This window comes from Gigantopelta aegis, chromosome 7 (genome assembly GCF_016097555.1).
Source record: "Gigantopelta aegis isolate Gae_Host chromosome 7, Gae_host_genome, whole genome shotgun sequence".
Classification (NCBI taxonomy): Eukaryota; Metazoa; Mollusca; class Gastropoda; order Neomphalida; family Peltospiridae; genus Gigantopelta; species Gigantopelta aegis.
In genome coordinates this window covers 7,252,244-7,276,197 of record NC_054705.1, presented here as the reverse complement: position 1 = coordinate 7,276,197, position 23,954 = coordinate 7,252,244, and the positions used below count along the sequence as shown (strand labels likewise).

The 23,954-nt window shown below is 40.4% G+C and overlaps 1 protein-coding gene across 3 annotated transcripts in view; it reads right to left on the bottom strand.

Annotated features, from left to right (window-relative positions):
* Nucleotides 1-23,954, bottom strand: part of LOC121376831 — a 39,056-nt gene that overhangs the window by 6,023 nt on the left and 9,079 nt on the right. For all 3 annotated transcript variants that reach the window (XM_041504613.1, XM_041504614.1, XM_041504615.1), the window contains exons 5-8: nucleotides 18,533-18,596; nucleotides 15,380-15,520; nucleotides 8,415-12,087; nucleotides 3,643-3,679 (exon numbers count right to left, since the gene is read on the bottom strand). In XM_041504613.1, the coding sequence (XP_041360547.1) occupies nucleotides 3,643-3,679; nucleotides 8,415-12,087; nucleotides 15,380-15,520; nucleotides 18,533-18,596 (3,915 nt within the window). The remainder of the gene's footprint in view (nucleotides 1-3,642; nucleotides 3,680-8,414; nucleotides 12,088-15,379; nucleotides 15,521-18,532; nucleotides 18,597-23,954) is intronic.

Here is a 23,954-nt window from a genome sequence, read left to right as displayed (position 1 = left end):
ACAGGTATTTCCCTTTGTATTTGAAACATGTTACAGTAAGAAATCGCAAAACCAGTAGGAAATGTATTCATTTTGATGAGGGAACTGATGGAACTCTTGATACAGCTTAAAAGTCAGGACTGCCCCTTTAACAGAAAATGTTTCCTGATAGACATACTCCAATATCTTACCTGGATAGGCCATCAGCACATTGATGTCATGGATCAAGTTGGGGTAAGTGTCGGTGTAGTTCCGGAGAACAGTTTCCCAAAGATTGGCTTTTGACATGTGAACAAGATTCCTAAGCCAGAAAGTTTTGAAGTTTGCACACTCCGTGTGCACGTCATCTACATCTACGCCATTAGCATCAAGTAGTGGGTGGAACTCCTCAATAAAAGTATTTAAGATATCAATCCCAAATTTAGCCAGATTTTCTTTCTGTTTGGGCCAGATTGTTTTATCAAGAAGCTTCAGGCATACAATTTTTTTGTCATGTTCCATGTCATGAAAGCGGTGCACCAGACAGTCCTTCATCTTGTCTGCTATGACAGGCATCTGAGCTTTGAAAGCATTCACAACAATTCCAGGTGCTGTACCTTGGCTTAGGTGAACTTCCTTAAAAATTATGTTTGTGGGATTTTCCTCAGCCTGTTCAAGGACTTGAGCAAGCGGCCCCAGTGTAGCAGCTGTTGGCATCGCTGCGTCATTTCTGAGTTCATCTAGTGTTGAGTACAGTTGCTCCAAACATGAAGATACATACAGCAAGTCAATACTGGATTTTTGTAGATTAGTGGAGATTGTTGCCAGTGGTACAAGCAGTGTCTTCATGTACAGAAGGTACAATACAAATTTCAGGCTCTTGAGTGTTTTGAGATGACCCTTCAAATGTGCTTTGTCAACAGCAGGGACATTGGACTGATCAGCTGTCTGGGCCTCTAGGTGGGCCACAATGACAGCATAATTCTGCAGAAAGACTGTGCATGCTCTGCTTTTGTGTTGGATCCACCTGGTGCCATTTGCCTTACATGGCTTATGGACTTGTTCCTGCATAATTTCGCCAAGTATGTTCAGTTCCTGTAGACGTTTGTTGCTTTTTTCATAGAGCAAATAGATGGCCAGGAGCATTTCAAGGACAACATCTGCTCCAGTGCCCTTGAAGGCATCCTTTATAGCAAGCTCAAACCTGTGGCTGACACAGTGGATGACTACTAACCACGGTGCTGGTATATCTCTTGCTAATCGAACTGCCACACCACCTGCCCTGCCCATATTGACACTGGCCCCATCAGAACAGAATCCCATAAGCTTTCTCTTCACATCAAGTTCAGCCCACTTAAAAACGGCCAACAAGAGCTCTGTTAGACCAACAGCATCTGCATACTTGACATCATGCAATGCAAGTAATTTTGTTGTGGTGGTGCCATCGGCAACAAATGTGACATAGATAAGCTCTTTTTCTACATTAGAGACATCTGTTGACCCATCACACAATACTGATATATATCTTGCTTTCCTCAGCAAAGTCAGAAATTCAGTTTCCATTACTGTTCCTATCAGGTCAGTAATCTCCTTGCACTTTAACTCAATGATGTATGTCTGCCCTAGAGGTACATTGTGCCTAATTTCAAGCTTTGCAAGGCTCTGGAACTTGCTGAAAGGTATTTCTTCTTTTGCCATCATATAACATATATCAACCAGTTTGTTAACATGTGCTCTCTCTTCCGTTTCGGCATTTACCATACTCTTTCCTATTGTTGTTTCTTTATAGAGTTCTGTAGGAGAAAGTGGGCCCATGTTGATATGCATTGCTTTATTATGCTGCTCAGACTTCATATGTTTAATAACCTGATCGCGCTTTAGTGCACCTGGCTCTGTAACCTGGTTTTAAATCAGGCTCCTTTAACCACTTTTCAGCTGTAGAAAATGTAACAGCTTGCACAGTTCTCTTTTTTGTCACCATTGTTTTTTAAAACAATCTTGCTCGAACTACGTTTGCTGCGTGACGTCAAAATTATAGGGAATAGACGGTCGATTAAGGGGTCATTTCAAAACTATATGCGCTATACGATGTGCTAACTAATTTCACCTTGTCTTAAAAATTATTCTTGTCAAAGATTCACGTAATTATTTTTTTTAAAATGACATGATTTTTTGTTTGCAAATTGTTGAAAAATATTTACTTCAAAGGCATTCGCCACAGGAATAGCACTGGTTATCGCATTACCTATCGTTTGGCCTATGTCGTGGAAGCGCGAAGTGTTTTTTCTATCAGTCAAATTCAATAATGTAAAACTTTTTTTACAGAGTATTTATTTATTTTTTGTTAAGATTATTCACTTTGAAAAATGTTATTTGTAAGAAAGATAGGTATAATTTTAATAAACTATTCTAGTAGACATCGTAATTACACTTCACGAATCCAATCTTTAGACGCCCCCTTCGTAACCTAAGAGCTAAATGTCATAATGTTATGGTGTCTATCGGTGGGTGGATATCTGAACAGCCGTTTTACCACGTAAAAGCTGTGCTCCTAATCGGAGGGTTGCAAAAAAGAAAATATCTGATGAAACTTGGAAATCTACACCTAGATAAATAGTTCATTACAGTGATAGATTTAACATGTTATCAGTGGAATATTTGGGGGTTAAGGACGATCTTCAAAATTTAATACTGTCAAAAATATGCATCGCGATATTTAGCGATACGTTTTAATATTGTGTAGCGATAGCCGGAAACTGCATCGCGTTTCGCGACGCGATACTGAACAAAATGTTCGCTACAAACCCATTATGTACCTAATAATAGGGGCACTTAATCATATAGTCCATTTTGATTTTATTACACACCTTCAAATTACTATCATAAACAACCATTTCATCATCCGACTTTCTGCCAGGAAATAATCTGAGGGAAGTAATAACAATAAAAATGACCATAATTGAGCTCTTACTGTTTTTAATTAACTCTGACCCTGTATTTTATACACTTCGACAGTATGAACAGCAGGTCTATTACCATATTCTATCTAATGTCACACAGACTATACAGTAAAGTACACTTCTAACGAACATGCTTACAACAAACTACTGCATGTAACTGACTGATTGTAAAGTCCTGTTTTCTTCACACTATATATTATTAATTCATTTTAATATATAGAATGAAGTATGTGTAACGAATGAACTTTCAAAACAAACTAAATATTTTGTCCCGAACTGTGAATTTCAGTGTAAATTAGTGTGTATACAACGAACCGAACATAAATGAAATATTACTTAAAGCAAAAACTGCAGTGCAGCAAACACAGAACAGATCAAAGAATGTTTGTTTTTCAGTTAGTAGAGTGCTGTCAATTAGGGGATAAAGTGGACAATAAATTGTGTTAAAATATGTGTCTGCTAAATATGTATGGTGTAAATGAGAAAAATCCAATGTGGCCGACTTTGGAAATGAAAACAGCCAACTTCTTCAAATGTGTACAACGAACTACGTACTACTATCATGAACTAACTATCATGGTCCCTTCCAGTTCATTATAAGAGTACTTTAATGTACATCCATTAATTGCCAAGATTTTAGGGTACATAATTTTACACTGTACATATCCTGTGGCAAAAAGCGTGTTGGTGGAATTAACTTGGAGACATATAAAACAATGTTTACCTTTGCTGAGATCTTTTATGTCGAACATCAGGGTTTGCTATAAAGTAGAGACAGAAACACAAGTCAAACCATTTATTATATACATACATGTAGCTATCAAATATACAGATCTACAGAAACCATAAAAGTAATATTTGGTGAAGTCATATTTTCACTGTATTTTAGTTACAGTAAAAATATAGAAATCATATTTATATTTTTGTGAACAAGTTCATGATTCAATTATCTCCTTTGTAACTTATTACAAACTGATTATTGAGGTCACTGTCGTTCATCATTTTTAGTTTTATGATTACCAATGCAATTGATCGTATTTGTAACACTGAACACACTGATATATTACTAATTACATACCTCCAAGTCCAGGCTGTAACTGCGACCAGACCCACTAGCACACACTGATGTATTACTAATTACATACCTCTGAGGCCAGGCTGTAACTGCGACCAGACCCACTAGCACACACTGATGTATTACTAATTACATACCTCAGAGGCCAGGCTGTGACTGTGACCAGACCCACTAGCACACACTGATGTATTACTAATTACATATCTCTGAGGACAGGCTGTAACTGTGACCAGACAAACTAGCACACACTGATGTATTACTAATTACATACCTCCAAGTCCAGGCTGTAACTGTGACCAGACCCACTAGCACACACTGATGTATTACTAATTACATACCTCTGAGGCCAGGCTGTAACTGTGACCAGACCCACTAGCACACACTGATGTATTACTAATTACATACCTCTGAGGCCAGGCTGTCACTGTGACCAGACCCACCGGTGTGTCCACTGGCACACACCGATGTATTACTAATTACATGCCTCCAAGTCCAGGCTGTGACTGTGACCAGACAAACTAGCACACACTGATGTATTACTAATTACATACCTCCAAGTCCAGGCTGTGACTGTGACCAGACAAACTAGCACACACTGATGTATTACTAATTACATGCCTCCAAGTCCAGGCTGTGACTGTGACCAGACAAACTAGCACACACTGATGTATTACTAATTACATGCCTCCAAGTCCAGGCTGTGACTGTGACCAGACAAACTAGCACACACTGATGTATTACTAATTACATACCTCCAAGTCCAGGCTGTGACTGTGACCAGACAAACTAGCACACACTGATGTATTACTAATTACATACATCCAAGTCCAGGCTGTGACTGTGACCAGACAAACTAGCACACACTGATGTATTACTAATTACATACCTCCAAGTCCAGGCTGTGACTGTGACCAGACAAACTAGCACACACTGATGTATTACTAATTACATACATCCAAGTCCAGGCTGTAACTGTGACCAGACAAACTAGCACACACTGATGTATTACTAATTACATACCTCCAAGTCCAGGCTGTGACTGTGACCAGACAAACTAGCACACACTGATGTATTACTAATTACATACCTCCAAGTCCAGGCTGTGACTGTGACCAGACAAACTAGCACACACTGATGTATTACTAATTACATACCTCTGAGGCCAGGCTGTAACTGTGACCAGACCCACTAGCACACACTGATGTATTACTAATTACATACCTCTGAGGCCAGGCTGTGACTGTGACCAGACAAACTAGCACACACTGATGTATTACTAATTACATACCTCTGAGGCCAGGCTGTAACTGTGACCAGACAAACTAGCACACACTGATGTATTACTAATTACATACCTCTGAGGCCAGGCTGTAACTGTGACCAGACAAACTAGCACACACTGATGTATTACTAATTACATACCTCTGAGGCCAGGCTGTAACTGTGACCAGACCCACTAGCACACACTGATGTATTACTAATTACATACATCCAAGTCCACACGGTTCAAGGTATGACTGAGACTAGAACACACCGATGTATTACTAATTACATACCTCTGAGGCCAGGCTGTCACTGTGACCGGACCCACCGGTGAGTCCACTGGCACACACCGATGTATTACTAATTACATACCTCCAAGTCCAGGCTGTGACTGTGACCAGACAAACTAGCACACACTGATGTATTACTAATTACATACCTCTGAGGCCAGGCTGTAACTGTGACCAGACAAACTAGCACACACTGATGTATTACTAATTACATACCTCTGAGGCCAGGCTGTCACTGTGACCAGACAAACTAGCACACACTGATGTATTACTAATTACATACCTCTGAGGCCAGGCTGTCACTGTGACCAGACAAACTAGCACACACTGATGTATTACTAATTACATACCTCTGAGGCCAGGCTGTAACTGTGACCAGACAAACTAGCACACACTGATGTATTACTAATTACATACCTCTGAGGCCAGGCTGTAACTGTGACCAGACAAACTAGCACACACTGATGTATTACTAATTACATACCTCTGAGGCCAGGCTGTAACTGTGACCAGACAAACTAGCACACACTGATGTATTACTAATTACATACCTCTGAGGCCAGGCTGTAACTGTGACCAGACAAACTAGCACACACTGATGTATTACTAATTACATACCTCTGAGGCCAGGCTGTAACTGTGACCAGACAAACTAGCACACACTGATGTATTACTAATTACATACCTCTGAGGCCAGGCTGTAACTGTGACCAGACAAACTAGCACACACTGATGTATTACTAATTACATACCTCTGAGGCCAGGCTGTAACTGTGACCAGACAAACTAGCACACACTGATGTATTACTAATTACATACCTCTGAGGCCAGGCTGTAACTGTGACCAGACAAACTAGCACACACTGATGTATTACTAATTACATACCTCTGAGGCCAGGCTGTAACTGTGACCAGACCCACTAGCACATACTGATGTATTACTAATTACATACCTCTGAGGCCAGGCTGTCACTGTGACCAGCACACACTGATGTATTACTAATTACTAGCACAGGCTGTGATGTATTACTAATTACATACCTCTGAGGCCAGGCTGTCACTGTGACCGGACCCACCGGTGTGTCCACTGGCACACACCGATGTATTACTAATTACATACCTCCAAGTCCAGGCTGTGACTGTGACCAGACAAACTAGCACACACTGATGTATTACTAATTACATACCTCTGAGGCCAGGCTGTAACTGTGACCAGACCCACTAGCACACACTGATGTATTACTAATTACATACCTCTGAGGCCAGGCTGTGACTGTGACCAGACAAACTAGCACACACTGATGTATTACTAATTACATACATCCAAGTCCAGGCTGTGACTGTGACCAGACAAACTAGCACACACTGATGTATTACTAATTACATACATCCAAGTCCAGGCTGTGACTGTGACCAGACAAACTAGCACACACTGATGTATTACTAATTACATACATCCAAGTCCAGGCTGTGACTGTGACCAGACAAACTAGCACACACTGATGTATTACTAATTACATACATCCAAGTCCAGGCTGTGACTGTGACCAGACAAACTAGCACACACTGATGTATTACTAATTACATACATCCAAGTCCAGGCTGTGACTGTGACCAGACAAACTAGCACACACTGATGTATTACTAATTACATACATCCAAGTCCAGGCTGTGACTGTGACCAGACAAACTAGCACACACTGATGTATTACATACATCCAAGTCCAGGCTGTGACTGTGACCAGACAAACTAGCACACACTGATGTATTACTAATTACATACATCCAAGTCCAGGCTGTGACTGTGACCAGACAAACTAGCACACACTGATGTATTACTAATTACATACCTCTGAGGCCAGGCTGTAACTGTGACCAGACAAACTAGCACACACTGATGTATTACTAATTACATACCTCTGAGGCCAGGCTGTCACTGTGACCAGACAAACTAGCACACACTGATGTATTACTAATTACATACCTCTGAGGCCAGGCTGTAACTGTGACCAGACAAACTAGCACACACTGATGTATTACTAATTACATACCTCCAAGTCCAGGCTGTAACTGTGACCAGACAAACTAGCACACACTGATGTATTACTAATTACATACCTCTGAGGCCAGGCTGTAACTGTGACCAGACAAACTAGCACACACTGATGTATTACTAATTACATACCTCTGAGGCCAGGCTGTCACTGTGACCAGACAAACTAGCACACACTGATGTATTACTAATTACATACCTCTGAGGCCAGGCTGTCACTGTGACCGGACCCACCGGTGTGTCCACTGGCACACACCGATGTATTACTAATTACATGCCTCCAAGTCCAGGTTGTGACTGTGACCAGACAAACTAGCACACACTGATGTATTACTAATTACATACCTCTGAGGCCAGGCTGTAACTGTGACCAGACCCACTAGCAGACACTGATGTATTACTAATTACATACCTCTGAGGCCAGGCTGTGACTGTGACCAGACAAACTAGCACACACCGATGTATTACTAATTACATACCTCTGAGGGCCAGGCTGTAACTGTGACCAGACCCACTAGCACACACTGATGTATTACTAATTACATACCTCTGAGGCCAGGCTGTGACTGTGACCAGACCCACTAGCACACACTGATGTATTACTAATTACATACCTCTGAGGCCAGGCTGTAACTGTGACCAGACCCACTAGCACACACTGATGTATTACTAATTACATACATCCAAGTCCACAGGGTTCAAGGTGTTACTGCGACTAGAACACACCGATGTATTACTAATTACATACCTCCAAGTCCAGGCTGTGACTGTGACCAGACAAACTAGCACACACTGATGTATTACTAATTACATACCTCTGAGGCCAGGCTGTAACTGAGACTGTACTTGTCGATTGAATCTGACTGCCCGCCCTCATCTTCCTCGCTGCTGGCAAACTCTGCCAAACTTTCCTCGATGATCTCCGCGATCCCTCTCTTTATGCGCGAGAAGCACGCCTGCGTGGCCTGGTCGCACTCCACCTGTGTCTGGATCACCACTTCCTTCAGCTCGGTGACGTGTGCCGCGTAATTGGTGCTGCCCCCTCCCCGCAAGATGCTCACCGCCAGCTGGTTGGGGGGCAATCGCTGCGGCCCTGCCAGCATGCGGCACGCCTGGTCAATACATGCCGCCACCACGTGGGCCGTCTCGTAGTTGATGAAGCGGGCGATGTGGTTCACAATGCTGCGGTAGGTGATGACGGTCTTGACGGTGGTCACGAACCTGTTCACGAGGCCCAACTCCTCCAGCAGCCTGTTGAGCCATGCCTCCGACGCCAGCGTGTCTGGGCCCGCAAAGTGGTGCTCTGTCTCGGCGAACAGCGCGTACGAGAAGTTCTGTCTGACAACAGTGGGGATGTGCACGTCCGGCTTTGCAAGCCTGGCCAGCGCGGTGAGTCTGCAGATGGCCTTCTGCTGGATGAGGAAGGCGGTGAAGGTGTATGGAGGCGTCTGGTAGAAGTCCCAAGTCTCACCCAGAGCCTGCTCGGTGGCCTCGCCACACAGCTCGCGCACCTGGCTTGTCTCCACGACGTCGTAGCTTATCTCGAACTCCGACGCTTCGATGACATCGTTAACCAGCCAGGCAACGTTTTCGTCCAGGGTCGCATTTACGGGTCTTTTCTTTCTCGCCAGCCCAGCAACGGGAATAGTAGACTCTTCAAAATTCTGCACTGGCTTTACCCTATTAGGTATTCCTACTATCGCCTTGGAACTGTCCCATCCTTTAAAGGCTTTATACTTGGCATCCGAAACCACATCTGTGTGTTGGTCTGGATCTTTGATCCACTGGATGATGTGTGCGCAGATTGTGTGCATGCTGTCAACATCCTTGTTCCAGATGGATTGAAACTGGTCATTGAAGTTGACCTGCTGGACGCAGCTTTGACAGTCCTTGATGGTCCTCTCCAGGACCGGGATGCAATTCATAAACAGCTTCCTGTTGATTTGCTGGCAGTAGAAGCAGTTGCAGCCCTCGGTCTGAATCACATGTCTTATCATGTCGCTGTAGCTGTAGGGTTCCTTCCCCCGTGTGAAGGCCAGTTTCGGACCTTTGGACGTTACGTCATCACTTTTCGGTGCCTTCTCTCCCTTCACGGACAGGTTCTGTCCCTTCACAGACATTTTCTGTCCCTTCGTGGATAGGTTCTCCGTCACCTGTCTCAGCACTTCCTTCTGCAGCCCATCCAGCCACTGCTTGCACATCTTCACAGCTGCCTGGAGGTCGAACGTCTCTCTGTAGTGAGTGTACAAGTACTGCGTCAGCATGGTGTACATGTGGGCGATATAGTTCTCGGCGAAGTTGCCAGTGCTGCCTATGAAGTCATCCGCGTCGCACACCAGACAGGGTGCCAGGGGAGACAACAGTTCCAGTTCTTCCACGAGGTCTCTCTGCAGCTTGCAGACAGACACGGTGATGACTCCGCTGAGGAAAATGTGCGCCACAGTGTTGAAGTTCGCCCCCGCGGCTGCCTTCTTCACTCCTGCCTCGCAGCAATTGCTGGTTGGGGTTATCTCCCTGTAGGAGTCTTCGCTCTGGAACTGCTCTATGATGTTGGAACAGATCGTCTCCACAGCGTTGACAATGTCCTTCACCTTCCAGTAGTTGCCCGCATTCTTCTTGTTGTATTCCACCAGGCACTCATAGCAGCACCTCAGCACCGCTTTCACGATCACCGCAAGCACAAACGTACAGTCTCTCCGAACGCGTCTTCTCAGCTGCTTGCAGTGCATGCAGCCGCAGTTGTCACTGGTCATCGTGTGTCTTATGATGTCGTTTCTTGACGCCGTCCTCTCAAGAGACATGTCACTCTTGGACAGGACCACAAACCTGCCCGACTGCTCCTTGGAGAGGGACAAACCCGCACATGCTCGGTCTCTGCCGTGGCACCCACAAAGCTGGAAATTCTCCAAGTAGTCATTGGTAACTATTTCCGAAACCATGGCCGACGTGTTCACCCTGAGACTATAAAACGCCTCCGGAAGTATCTCCCCGGCTGCATTCGCCGTCGGCAGGAACCTACTGTTAACGGCATTGGAGATCTTCTGTTCGAATGCCTGCAGCCAGTTCTCCACCATAGTGGCAAGGCCGCCAATATCCAGCTTGTGCTGCACCTGCTGATACAGAAACACAGACAGATGTGTGTACAGATCGTCGATCAGATCCACGAGGAAGGTGTCAATGTTGGCATTGTTGTGCGCAGCCAATTCCTGTGGAGGCAGCGAGGTCATCTCAATGTTCATCACCTTCTGTAGTTCGTCCACCGCCAGACCTACGATCCCCTTCACAAAGATGTGCGCCAACGATTCGCTGTTCTTCCGGCCTCTGCCCTTCTGCTGCTGGCGCTTCCAGGAGTCCCGGGAGGAGGTCTTCTTCAGGGGGATGTTCATCAGGTCGAGGTCGATGCTGTCCAGGCCGCTTGTGTACTGGAGCTGCTCTATGATGTAAGTGCTGACCGTCTTGACGGCGTCCACCACACGGGATATGCTTTTGTTCTTGGCCGAGTTCGTCTTCTTCCTCACCAGACAGTCGTGGCACGACCGCAGCACGGCCTTCATGAGCATGTCGAGCAGGAAGCAACAGTCCCGCCTGATGGTCATGTGAACCTGTTGGCAGAACAAGCAGCTGCAGTCCTTGCAGACGACCAGGCACACGACCCGCTCGCCCGTCCGCCGTTCTTCGTTAATGCCACCGTCCACCTCCGACTTGCACACGACCTGCTTGCCTGTCTGCCATTCTTCGTTACCACCACCGTCCGCCTCCGACTTGAGGATATGTTTCATTTCTTTGAGAAGTCTCTGTTGGAGAAAATGGTGCCACTGGTCGACCTCATCCACAAACTCCTCTGTTCCCTTGCCCCCCTCGGCGCTGAGGAGGAGCGACGCGTGGACATCGCTTATCATGTGAGTGGTGAATTCCTTCAGAGGCAGTCTGCTGATGTCGACGGCGACTGACGCCAGAGAGCCACCATGGCCTTCACTCACCCCGACCGGCTTTATACGTCCAGACGTTGCCATGTACTTACCACCATCATGATCATAATCATCATAATCATCATAATCATCATCTTCATCATCATAGTCATTGTTATCTTCATGTTCTTCTGGGTTCTTTTCTTTCTCTTTGGTGTATCTGTAAAGCTTCAGCTCCTGCAGGCCGCAGAACTCGAAATCTTTGTCCATGTTGATGGGCTTGATGTTCTTGACGACCAGCTCCATCATCCACGACAACAGGATGGAAATGCTCATTCCGATGTGAATGGTCCTCCACTCGGTGTCCTCGATGGCAAAGTCACTCTTCTTGGCATCCGCCTGCACATCCTGACTCATGCCGTAGATGATGAGGGTGGAGGTGAAGATGCCCGCCAGTGAGAAGTAGAAGAGGAGGAGGCAGACGGGCGACGACACGACACCGAAGCGGGTGCTCGTCAACAGGTGTGAGATGAGGAGGTGCTTCACACCCAGGAATACAAAGTACTGGCCCACTGCATCTCTGCAATATAGAATAGTCGAAAGTTTCTTTTGTCCAACAGCTTCACTAGAGGACAATGATTTATTAAGCATCAACTATTAGATGTCAAGCATTTGGAAAATCTGACATATGAAGAGTTCAGATGCAACAACCGATAAACCTATTTTAATAATCGTCTGCAAAAGAGTGTTTTTTGTTATGCTTTCTATGTAAAACATATCAAGTCCACAATGGGCGATCTCAAGCTGAAATAAGTCAAGTACTGGTAACGGAATTTTGAAAAGCAAGCATGAAAAATCAGAACATAAACGACTTGAATGATAGTAAAAGTTGGTTTTGGGATAAAATGGCGTTTATCATTTTTAGCACCTGAACTCTTCATATACAGTCGAACTTGCATATATCAACCACTCAAGGGACCAACAGAAAGTGGCCGTTAAGGACAGGTGGCCTTTACATAGAGGTCCCAAAATATTCAATTGAGACCCTAACATATTTCACTATAAAATATCATTATTAACTGTTGTAACAGATCGATTTCCTTTGTTAATTCCAATACCCCCAATATTTTCTAGCACATAAATGATCTTTCTCCGACTTCCTGTCAACTTCTACTCGTTGTTCTAAAGTTAAGGTAGAACAATTCTTTGGTGGCATTTTGTTTGACAGTTGGTTCATAAATAAACACAAAACTCATATTTATGTTTATTTAATTGGGATTTATTAATCAAGTGACATGTTTAACTTCTTAGTTTTATGTTGCCGCTAATCCACTGGTACGGTACTTGCATTGGGATTACGTCGCGAACAACAACAAAAAAATTGATTTTTAATCTTATCATCGGCTATTGGACGTCAAACATATGGTCATTCTGACACTGTTTTTAGAGGAAACCCGCTGTCGCCACATAGGCTACTCTTCTTTTACGACAGGCAGCAAGGGATCTTTTATTTGCGCTTCCCACAGGCAGGATAGCACAAACCATGGCCTTTGTTGAACCAGTTATGGATCACTGGTCGGTGCAAGTGGTTTACACCTACCCATTGAGCCTTGTGGAGCACTCACTCAGGGTTTGGAGTCGGTATCTGGATTAAAAATCCTATGCCTCGACTGGGATCCGAACCCAGTACCTACCAGCCTGTAGACCGATGACCTGCCACGACGCCACCGAGGCCGGTAAGTTGGTGCATGAAATCCTGATCGAAAAACTCTCAACCACGACGTATAAATTGTGATCATCCCCTTAAAGCCATCCAAAGCGTATGTAACAATAATTTGTGCACAGTATAAACAAAACACACCAACATGCTATATTATGTACTTTTTTGTTCCTGAATGTATTATATGTTTAACGTTGAAAATATTAAAAGGGAAAAATTTACTTCTGCGTTTTCAGTGCTGTTCAGTATATAACAAGCATTCTGAGAGTACTGCTAAATCAATACATGTCCCCTACAGGGCCCAACAAATTATCATATCTCGTAAGCTTAAGAGCCATAACTCTTTGAAAACAGCAACACACAAAATCTTGAGGCATTGCAAAACAAATGTCTGGAAAACAAATGTTTGTATCTCCTAAGTTCATGGGCCATAACTCTGTGATAAATGGGTAAATTGCCACGTAAGTCAATGCTTATACGTAATGTAACAGAACATGATAAAGCCATACACAAAATATCAGCTCAATATCAGTAGGCACTGGTTAAAAAAAACTTTGGATAACTACTGTAAAATACTTTATTTTTGCAAGATGACATTTTCGCAATTTAATGAAAATGAGTCAGTTCACGAGCATTTATTTTCACGAATGCACCATGCCTTCTCCCAACAAAATAAACTCAAACTAAAGTACCAGTACTGAAGTAAATAATTTTGACTTTTATTATTTACAAAATACGGTAAGCTTACGCAAGGTGCTCAGGCTACCCTGTGCGCCTTTTAGTAATCCTCAAACGTACTATAAAAAACGAACCCAAAAACAAAACAAAAAATGTGAAGGCACAATGCCAGCTCAAGTTTGATTTAAACAATATTTATTACTGTCAAAATACTTTTTCACTATGGTTTGTGATTGATCAACAGGCAAACCTTTAATGTAAAGGCCCAATATGAACTATGAGTATAGTTTCAGTGTAGAAGCCCATCCCGGATTATTTTAGTTCCACATTTTAACATACTGTGATGTTTACTTCCGTTTTTTAAACACGTGTTGCTTTCATCGCCATCACTTACGAAAGAAAACCATACAAAATGTAGTATCGTTTATTATCTTATAATATATTTTTCTGTACTTACATATATTGTTTTGGGGGGGGTTTTGTTTTTTTAATTTAAAGTTTTAAGTGTTACATTGTTACTAGTAGTCCCATGAAATGGAAACTAACAAGATCTCGGCCCGACTCGGGTCTGATTAAATGAGACTACTTTTCATTTATTTTTTTAAATGTCCAATTTTTGTCAGCCTTTAATTTCGCGTGGAATTTATTTTCACGAATTTTATTCAAACACAAAAAACGCGAAAATAAATTTCACGCAAAAATAAAGTATTATATAGTATATGGTGACTGATAGACAGACAAAAGGACAGACGAAAACCATAGTGTCCCCCAGATGGACCAGTAGGGGACTAACAAGGGGAGATCAGCAGCATGACTGACAGGGAACTGTGCTGGTGTAAATTTCAAAATGCATGCCATGTCAGGTCAGGCCAGGCCCCGTGCTTATGAAACTCTAGACTCAATCTTTAATGACGTCACACGCATGCAATTTGTATGGCACTGCCATGACGTCAAAGTCTCAAGGTCTCTGAGAATGAAAAAACAACTCCAGGTACCCCATTTCGTTTTTAGGTAACTCATCATGACCATGTAAATGATGTAGGGTTTTATTTCTAAAATTTGACTTGACACTAATGGCTTTGACTTTGGGGATTTTAGTGTACTTTTTTTTTTTAATTGGAATTTTCAGTTTAAAAAATCTTAGTAAGCCTTTTTTAGAATCAAAAAGACTAATACTATACATATACTGGTATTTATTCACATTAATATCTAGTCTTATGTATTGTTTTCAAAATACGCCTTTATATAATAAGAAGAAATTTGAATTATTTACATTGATTGGGAATTTTTTACTACAAAATTGGGAATAAAAAACAGCATATCATTCAAAGACCTGAGACTCTAGACTTTATTAGCTTCTTGAGTATAGACGTTCTATAATCATGGGGCCAGCACTGCATGACCACTGCAGACGCAACTTTATTTGTGGGTTACACCAAGAAATGTTTCGGGTAAACAAAATGTTGATACAAACCCACGTCTCTTCGTGCCCAGCTTGTAGAACTCCAAAGGAATTGTCATTTGTAGATTGTGATTGCACACAAGCATTTCTGGACTCCAGGAAATCCAACAGTCGCTACACGACGACTTCCATACACTGACGATTACAGGCCTCCTGAAATAAGAGAAACCCACCAAATAATCGCAGAAATATGGTGAGCATATAGTAGACTATAAGACACCATGATATGCGGTCATGTGGGATACAAATAATACACTTAAGGTGGTGGAAGTTACGACATAGAATGAGGCTTGTGTCTAAATTTCCACCACTGAGGGTGTACTTTTTTCCATCCCACATGACCATATACGAGTCTCATAGTCTCATCCATTCAGTAAATAAACTATTATTTGACACGAATAAAGATGGCTAAAAATGTAACTTCTTTATTTAACCATTTTATAATAAACTACATGTAAACTACATTATCATATTTGCCATGTTTATTTATTATTTAATATGAATTATTATATAATATAAGATAACACTACAAAGTAACAAGATAGCTTTTATATTGAAGGTTTTGACAAAATATCAATCTGAAATAGCTGTCTGATTACTTCACATCACCAATTTGGATTAATTAATATGTCATATATTATCAACTCCCCTTGTTAAGTGCAACCATTTGACAGACCATGAAATATTTTTCATTGTTGTGTTTCATAGGATAGCTCTATCCTATAACTACAGATGAGAGCAAAGACTTCTCAAAGACGTTCCACAGTATGAAATCAAGAGGTGGGACCTGGCACAAGTTCGTAGAGTGCTCATCTGAGGTGTTTTGATCATAGGACTGAAACCCCTGTTTTCCCCCCATCCCAACCGTCAAAGGATATGATATGTGTGGTCCTGTCTGTGAAAAAGTGAACATTAAAGATCATTTCCTTTACTCATGTGTTTGTTCATTCATTTACTGGTATTCATTCGTATCTCAATCTTTTTTCAAAGACTGAGGCAACAGGAATCAGTCAGCTTCTTTATCTTTGCAATTAAAATTATTTTCAAAGACTGAGTAAATAGCAATTGGTCAGCTGCCTCATGTTTGCAATTAGAAAATGTTTTCAAAGATTGAGTTAATAGCAATTGGTCAGCTGCTTTATTTTTTGCAATTAGAAATATTTTCAAAGACCTCATCAATAGCTATCATCGTCTTTATCTTTGCATGAAGAAATAAATTTAAAAGACTGAGTCAATAGGTTACTATAAATTATGGGCTAGGTAACCTAAAGGTTACAACACAGTTATCAAGTTTACAATTCCCATTGTTATTAGCTCAAAATCCTTGAACTTACACACACAGTGATATGTTTTTATTCATTCACTTAAAGGGACATACCCTAAGTTTTTAAACACTGAGGTATATATTTTTTACCTAGACCCTAGTTTCAAACCGTAAAAATGGACACTAAGTTTGGTTAATTTACAAACTTGTAACAAATTCGGATACAACAGAGTGAAACAAGAGTCTGTGACATTGAAATACCCTTAAAAATAGACTAAAACGTGACTTCATAATCATTACTTCTCAGATGCACGTGTGTTTTTAAAAATATGAAAAATGCATTTTGTGGTATTAAGATACACCAGGATGACCAAAAACACTTCGGTCGTAGGGAAATGGATAATCTAAGCAATAAAAGTAATGTTTGATTACAGTGATCATAAATGGCTCTAATAGTGAAAAATATGCCTTAGTGTTTAAAAACTACGGTCTGTCCCTTTAACTGTTCTTGTAGTGATTCATGTATGTGTATTTTAAATAATACAAATTTATGTTTTGGTTTAGTTTTCTTCTAGTAACAAAGTATTGTTCTTGTCTTTCTTGACATTTGGTAAACCTCCTGGTAAATTGAACAACCATTCACGACTTATTTTAATGCAATTTAAAAAAAAAAAAAAAAATTATGTCTCCCTAAAATAGCAATAAACTGGATGCATGATGCTTCTAATTTTCAGAATTAAAAACTTTCCTAATTGCTAATGGAAATTCTTCATTTCAAGATTACTACGGTAATGCATCTGACTATGTTAGAAAAAATATTTTAATTTGAAAAATTAAATCATTTAGTAAATATGAATTGAAATTACAATACGATATGTTATTTTTTGGTTCATACAAGTATGAACTGAAAAAACAATGTGCACACTGTATGACTCCACGTAGAGGGTAATACAAAAATTCATCCGGTTTTTTGGTCCATATTTGCATGAACCAAAAAATTGCAGTCATATCTTTTAATTAAATTTGTACACATACTTTAACAATACATAACTGAATTTATTTTGTTTAGCTTTAAATATGCCTGTAGTACTGTGTAAATTTCATTGATACTTATATCACATAAGCATGCAAATGTTCATTCACTATTATTTGAATAAGGTGATTTTTTTAAATGACATCATTTAGTAACTTGACATAATTTTGATAAGCAACGCCATTTCCTCTAGCTGCTCTGTGCATTTTTATGGATCATTTAGTTATATTGGAAGGAATTGTCCCATTTGTGTTTAGTTTATATTTTATGAATGTGAATCAAGGGAACGTGTCACATTTATTGCGTCGGGGGAACCTTTTAATTTTTGCCAACAGCTGTAGAACAACGATTACAAGTACATGTGTAAGTTACAGGTGTGAAGTTTCCTGCATTTATTTTGCCACTGACAGAGTCTCATATCAAGATTACAGAAGAGGTTTTGGGTTTTTTAATCAATGCATATGCATATCTACTCTGATGTAGTATTTCCATTAATTTATCATAATTTTTTTTTTTTATTGTTTTTGTATCTTTCACGTGTGTTTTCTTCAAAATATCTAAATATGGCTGCCTGAATAATCCAGCTTGTTGCACAAAAGTAGTGCGAGTCAGTTTGGGGGGGGGGGGGCTAGTAGGTGTGGCTTAAATTTTTGGGGTTCATCGAGATATAAAAAAAAAAAGTAACACCTCTGGACCATTCAGATTGCCGTAAAGTGTATAGACGCAAAGAAAATTTTATTATTAAGAACTGACCTCGCTCTCGGTCAGGCAATACAAAAATCCTGACACTCGTTTCATAAAATCAGTTCGACAAACAAGCTTGTGTAATAATCTCTATATATAAACTCATGCTGTCATACTGTCTCACCATATATCCTTTGGTAGTGAAGAATACACTTTTAAACTGATGCCAAGAATATTTCCGAGATCATCTGAAACAAAACAGAATTACTGCTTAGCTTAATAAAAGACATTGGGGAAACCAAAGGAATGTTTCTTTGACGACACCTCAGCATATTTCAAACTCTGGCCATCTGGTGTCTAACATATGGTTATTTTAACATTTGGTTGACAAACAAGGATCGGAAACCCACTGCCTTCACATTCAGGCTCTTTCTAAACATCATAAAGGCATCAAATGCCATGTGAATTGAAACCTGCCAATGGACATTTTGTGCTTTTAAATATTATATGCACTTTCCCATAGGCAGGACAATACACACCATGACCTAGGATACATATATTGGTTGTGAAAAAATCAAGTCCAATGATGGCAGACCATCCTCCGACTACTTGCACCTCAGGCGAACACTCTACCACCAGAGTTTCTGCCACAGGGTACGAAGGGGAAAATTATGTACCCTAAAATCTTGGAAATTAATCTATACATTTTTATAATTTTTACAAACATTATAATAAGAGAACTGCTGATTAAAATTTGTCAAGAGATGAATTTCAAAAGATGTCAAACCCATAACCACCTAGATGGGGCACTTATGATACATTTTGTTTTTATTATGACGTACCCTGGCCACTGACCTATATCCTACACCAAGACAATGGAGCCATCACACCATCACTATGCCAATCAAAATGCATGCAGGCATTCTAATTTCATGGTAACGATCATTTCCGGTACCATGTCCGAATGGAAATTTTGTTTCCATGATTATTATATCGAGTACGACAATTCAACGAAAATGATATATCTATATTTTGCGATAATTTAAATCAATGATATTAAAAATGTGTTCCCATGACTTCTTTTCACGGAACCTAAAAATACGATGGCTTCCCAAGATCACAAGGCACGGAACCAAAAAAGTGTTTCCCATGAAATTTGAAATCCAATGGCCTGGAAATGGGTAGTTTTTTTTACATTACGTCAAGTGTGTGATTTTAAGGCGAATCCGGGAGCCCGGGACTTGCAAAAATCATGTCAGACTCTCTGGCTTGCTTTGTATACGGGTCCGCATGGCTCTCAAATATAATTTGTCTAAATGAAATTGAAATTGTGATTTCATGTGCCATAATATGTCTATTTTCACTTTCCATGAGGGGAAATTTAGTAGTACCGATAACCCACTCGTTGCTTTCTGGTCAGTAAGAATCATAACAGTAATTCGGAGTAACTCTGCTAATCTCGTTATAGATTTTTTAAACTGACATGTTCCAAGAGGACATTAATACTTCAAAAGTTTTGCTTTTACAGTTTTAAATATTTGATAGGGTTAAGTAATTATAAAATAATTTGACTGTTATTATTTTAAAATTAAGACTTAATGAATATCTGTGCAAAATTAGATAGAGTTCTTTATTATAACTCGTGAACAGTGTTGGTATCTGACTCACTTTCGCTCGTCAAAGATACCAAAACTGTTCACTCGTTTCATAAAAATACAGGCAATAGAAATTATCATTTGCATTAATTATAAAATTATGGTGGAGTTTAGCTCAGTCGATAGAGTGTTCGTCTGGGGTGCTTTTGTCCTAGGATCAAACCTCCTCTGTGGACCCATTCTCGGATTGGCTTTTATCATGTCCCAACCAGTGCCCCATGACTGGTATATCAAAGGCCATGGTATGTACTATCCTGTGTCATTAATAACTGTTTGTAAGTTTTATTAATCCTATTCCAGATCGTTTCAAAATTTACTACATATAGAGTAACAGCTGAGTTTCACAAATAATTATATTTAAAAAAACTGATAACATGCTTAGTAGCTATCATAAATACATCTATTTTCAGAACAACAAGATTGCTAGTATACCATTTGCAAAAAATCTAGTGTATATTATGACGCACTGTCGGGCTTGCTGGATTGTTGGTGGGCTCTCAAGATTTGTAAACATGGAGTCCTTATACGTCACTTTAATTTTTTAAACCAAACTCGTACACTGTATGTGTAGGGCGGGATATAGCCCAGTGGTAAAATACTCACCTGATGTGCGGTCAGTCTGGGATCAATTCCCATAGGTGAGCCCATTGGGCCATTTCTCACTCCAGCCAGTGCACCAGGATTGTTAGGCAAAAAAAAAAAATAGGTGTGTTTCCAATTGCATCCCCCAAAAAATTAGGGTAGGTAGGTAGGTTTTTTTGTGTTTTTTTTGTTTCCCCCTTCCCTTTCTTCCTTAATGTGTGTGTACTTATATAACATTATCTATAAATAATATATATGGATTTGTGGCATAAACAGATGTTTAAAATGTTGTTTTTGTCTGTGTTTATGTAGAGTTTGGAAAGAGTCCTTGTAAATGTAGGTGTAAAAGGCTATGTTCGTACATTCGGTTACTTCCGTGACTGACCAAGCTGTTCGGTGGTAGCTAATCAGGGGAAGGAACTCTATTACAAAAGCTTTTCCATAATTTCTCGATGTTTTTCAGAAGGGAATTACATGTGCAAAATGTATCGTATAATAGTACGTAAACAATGTGCAAGGAAGGAAATACTCTTGTTTGGTGATGTTGTCCTCTTTTATTTTTACTTTTTTTTTTTTATTTCTTTTTTTTTTATTATTCTTTTTTTTTCTTTTTTTTTTTCAGTTTAAGAGAAGAAAAAAATTAGGGTCGAGGGGGGGTAAAACTAGGGACGGTCGGTCGACCGGAAACACACCTATTTTTTTTGCCTTACATCAAATATGTAATATGTGCTATCCTGTCTGTGGGATAGTGCATATAAAAGATCCCTTGCTACTAATGGAAAAATGTAGCGGGTTTTCTCTCCAAGACTATACATGTATGTTAAAATTACCAAATGTTTGATATCTAATAGCCAATGATTAAAAAATCAATGTGCTCTAGTGGTGTCGTTAAACAAAACAAACTCACATTATGCGTAATTCTCAATGTCTAAGACTTTATTTAAATCTCCCTATTAAGTTTAAACCTGGGAGAAATGGAGATAACCACAAGCACTGCAATATCCAGTGCAAAGTTGTTTTCCTAAAACATTGTTTTTCTCAAACTAAGATCTAGTGGACTACAATTATACACTTAATCGCATTCAATAGATATAACGGCCCACTTTCCAAGGCTCAAAATGTTATTATGCTAGATATTGAGAACTACTTGAAATTAGTCTGAATATTAGACTTGCAGTGTAACTAATTTTTTAACAATGTGGAAGACTTGAAACAAAATGTGGATAAAAGCTTAAGACTGATATATTATTGCTTCTGAAAATTATGAATTTTATATTGAAAACAAGCATTCTGAAGCAATATATGTTCCCTACCATGCCCCACAAATCATCTAAGTTCTGTCAAACATGGATAAATTAAATATTTTACAGTTATGGCCCTTGAATAAACACTCCAAGTTTTCTCCATTTCTTTTCAACATCACTTGTCCTCACAACTAGTGCACCATTCGACAGATGGTGGTGGGTTCCATACTCCAATGATGCACAAGTCTTCTCCCCATGGACTGGTAGGAAACTGACAGTAGAATAATAAGGCCAACCGGAGCTAGCCCATTCCCCATGAGATGTCTAGAAACATACCAATACCCAGGGTTGAAAAAAATCATGATTTTTTAAATTTAAATCAGATTTATTTGATTTTTTTTTTTTTTACTTTAATTTGGAGCTTTTGAATTGAATACTTGCTCCCTATTAAATACACAATTTGGAAGCTTCACTGCATTCTGAAAGGAAATACCTCGAAATAAATGGTTAACAATTATTGTCTGGCGTTATTTTGTTTATTTGGCTATATGGTTTAACCCCTCGGCTCGGTGTACAAGAACACACAGAGGGTACATAAAAAGCCATATACCCCTCGTGATGCTTCTACAACTTATATTATCTAGCGTAAGTAACAATTGATTTTAAATAACACTTCATTTTTTGTACTGCAAGTTAATTGATAAATCACATGTTTACAAAATAATCAATAAAAATAAATGCAATAATCATAAAAATCTTCTTTTTTTGCAGTGATTTAAATCAATTATTTAAATCAAACAACTCTGCCAATACCCATGCTGTTAGTACTGACAGCGGGAATAGTGGCATCCGTCAGCGGTGTGGAGGAACGAAGCCGTGGATTACATAAATGCTCACAAATTCGCCCTCCAACAAAGGGTTCTAACAGAGTGGGTAGGCGAAGCCATAAGGGATGCAGGTGTTAGGTAACCTCCCATGCCATTACTGTGTATGTAACTTAAACAATATAGTGGGTGCATCCATCAGAACATTGAACCAACAAGCACCGGATTTTTTCTTCCAAGTAAAACAGAGAAAGGTTAGTTCAATTAGGTGGAAACACTTTGTTAGTGTGCAGTGCATTAGACTAACTAGTGTTATCCTGACAAAAGTTCTGTCACCATCCAGTACGAAACTTCGGAAAAGTGTCAAAAACAAATGTCAAAGTCAAGTCCTCACGTGTCGATTCGTAGGACATCTCGGGGTGCAGTCCAAAATCTGACAGACACCAGCGGCAACGAGGATGACCAGTATTGACCAGAGATTGAGCTGCAACCACAGGATCCAGATGGTGGAATCCCTCAACATCTTCGGTAGACACACCCCTCAGGTAGTAGTTCGCGAAGATGGAGTCTGTGGCCCAATAACACCTAGATAAAATGTTGATAATAGGTGTATTGCAATGCAGCGACATGGTGACGGCTAAGACACGAAGCTCATGTGGATTAGACACTGATGGTGGAGGTAAGCCCTCTGCCTGATAAGCACACAGAATCGTGGACTGGATCCAAGTAGACACTGTGTTATTAGTAATGTCTTTCAAATGTCTCTGGTTGCATGAGAGGAACAGGCGTTTTCGATGTTTGCGAAAAGACTTAGTTCTTTCAACATAATGCTTGAGGGCTCGAACAGGACATAATGCTAAGTTAATATAAGTCCTCAACATCGTGGGAACCCACAGTGGAAGAGAGTGCCTGGACAGCGTAGGTATGAGGCTCTTGATCCGACAGTTGATTCTTAGCAACAAAGTTCATCAGAAGACCCAGTGAAACTGATGTGACGTCTCGATGAAATCCACCATGTCCACATCCAAGGCATGGATCTCCGACACATTTGCCGCCATAGTGAACACCAGCAGGAACACTGTCTTCCTTGTCAAAGCCTCTAAAGATGCCTCAGCAACGGGCTCGTAAGGTGCTTTAGACAAAAAGCAAAGTTTGTTTTATTTAACGACGCCACTAGAGCACATTGATTTTTATCTTATCATCGGCTATTGGACGTCAAACATATGGTCATTCTGACACTGTTTTTTTTTAGAGGAAACCCACTGTTGCCACAAAGGCTACTCTTTTACGACAGGCAGCAA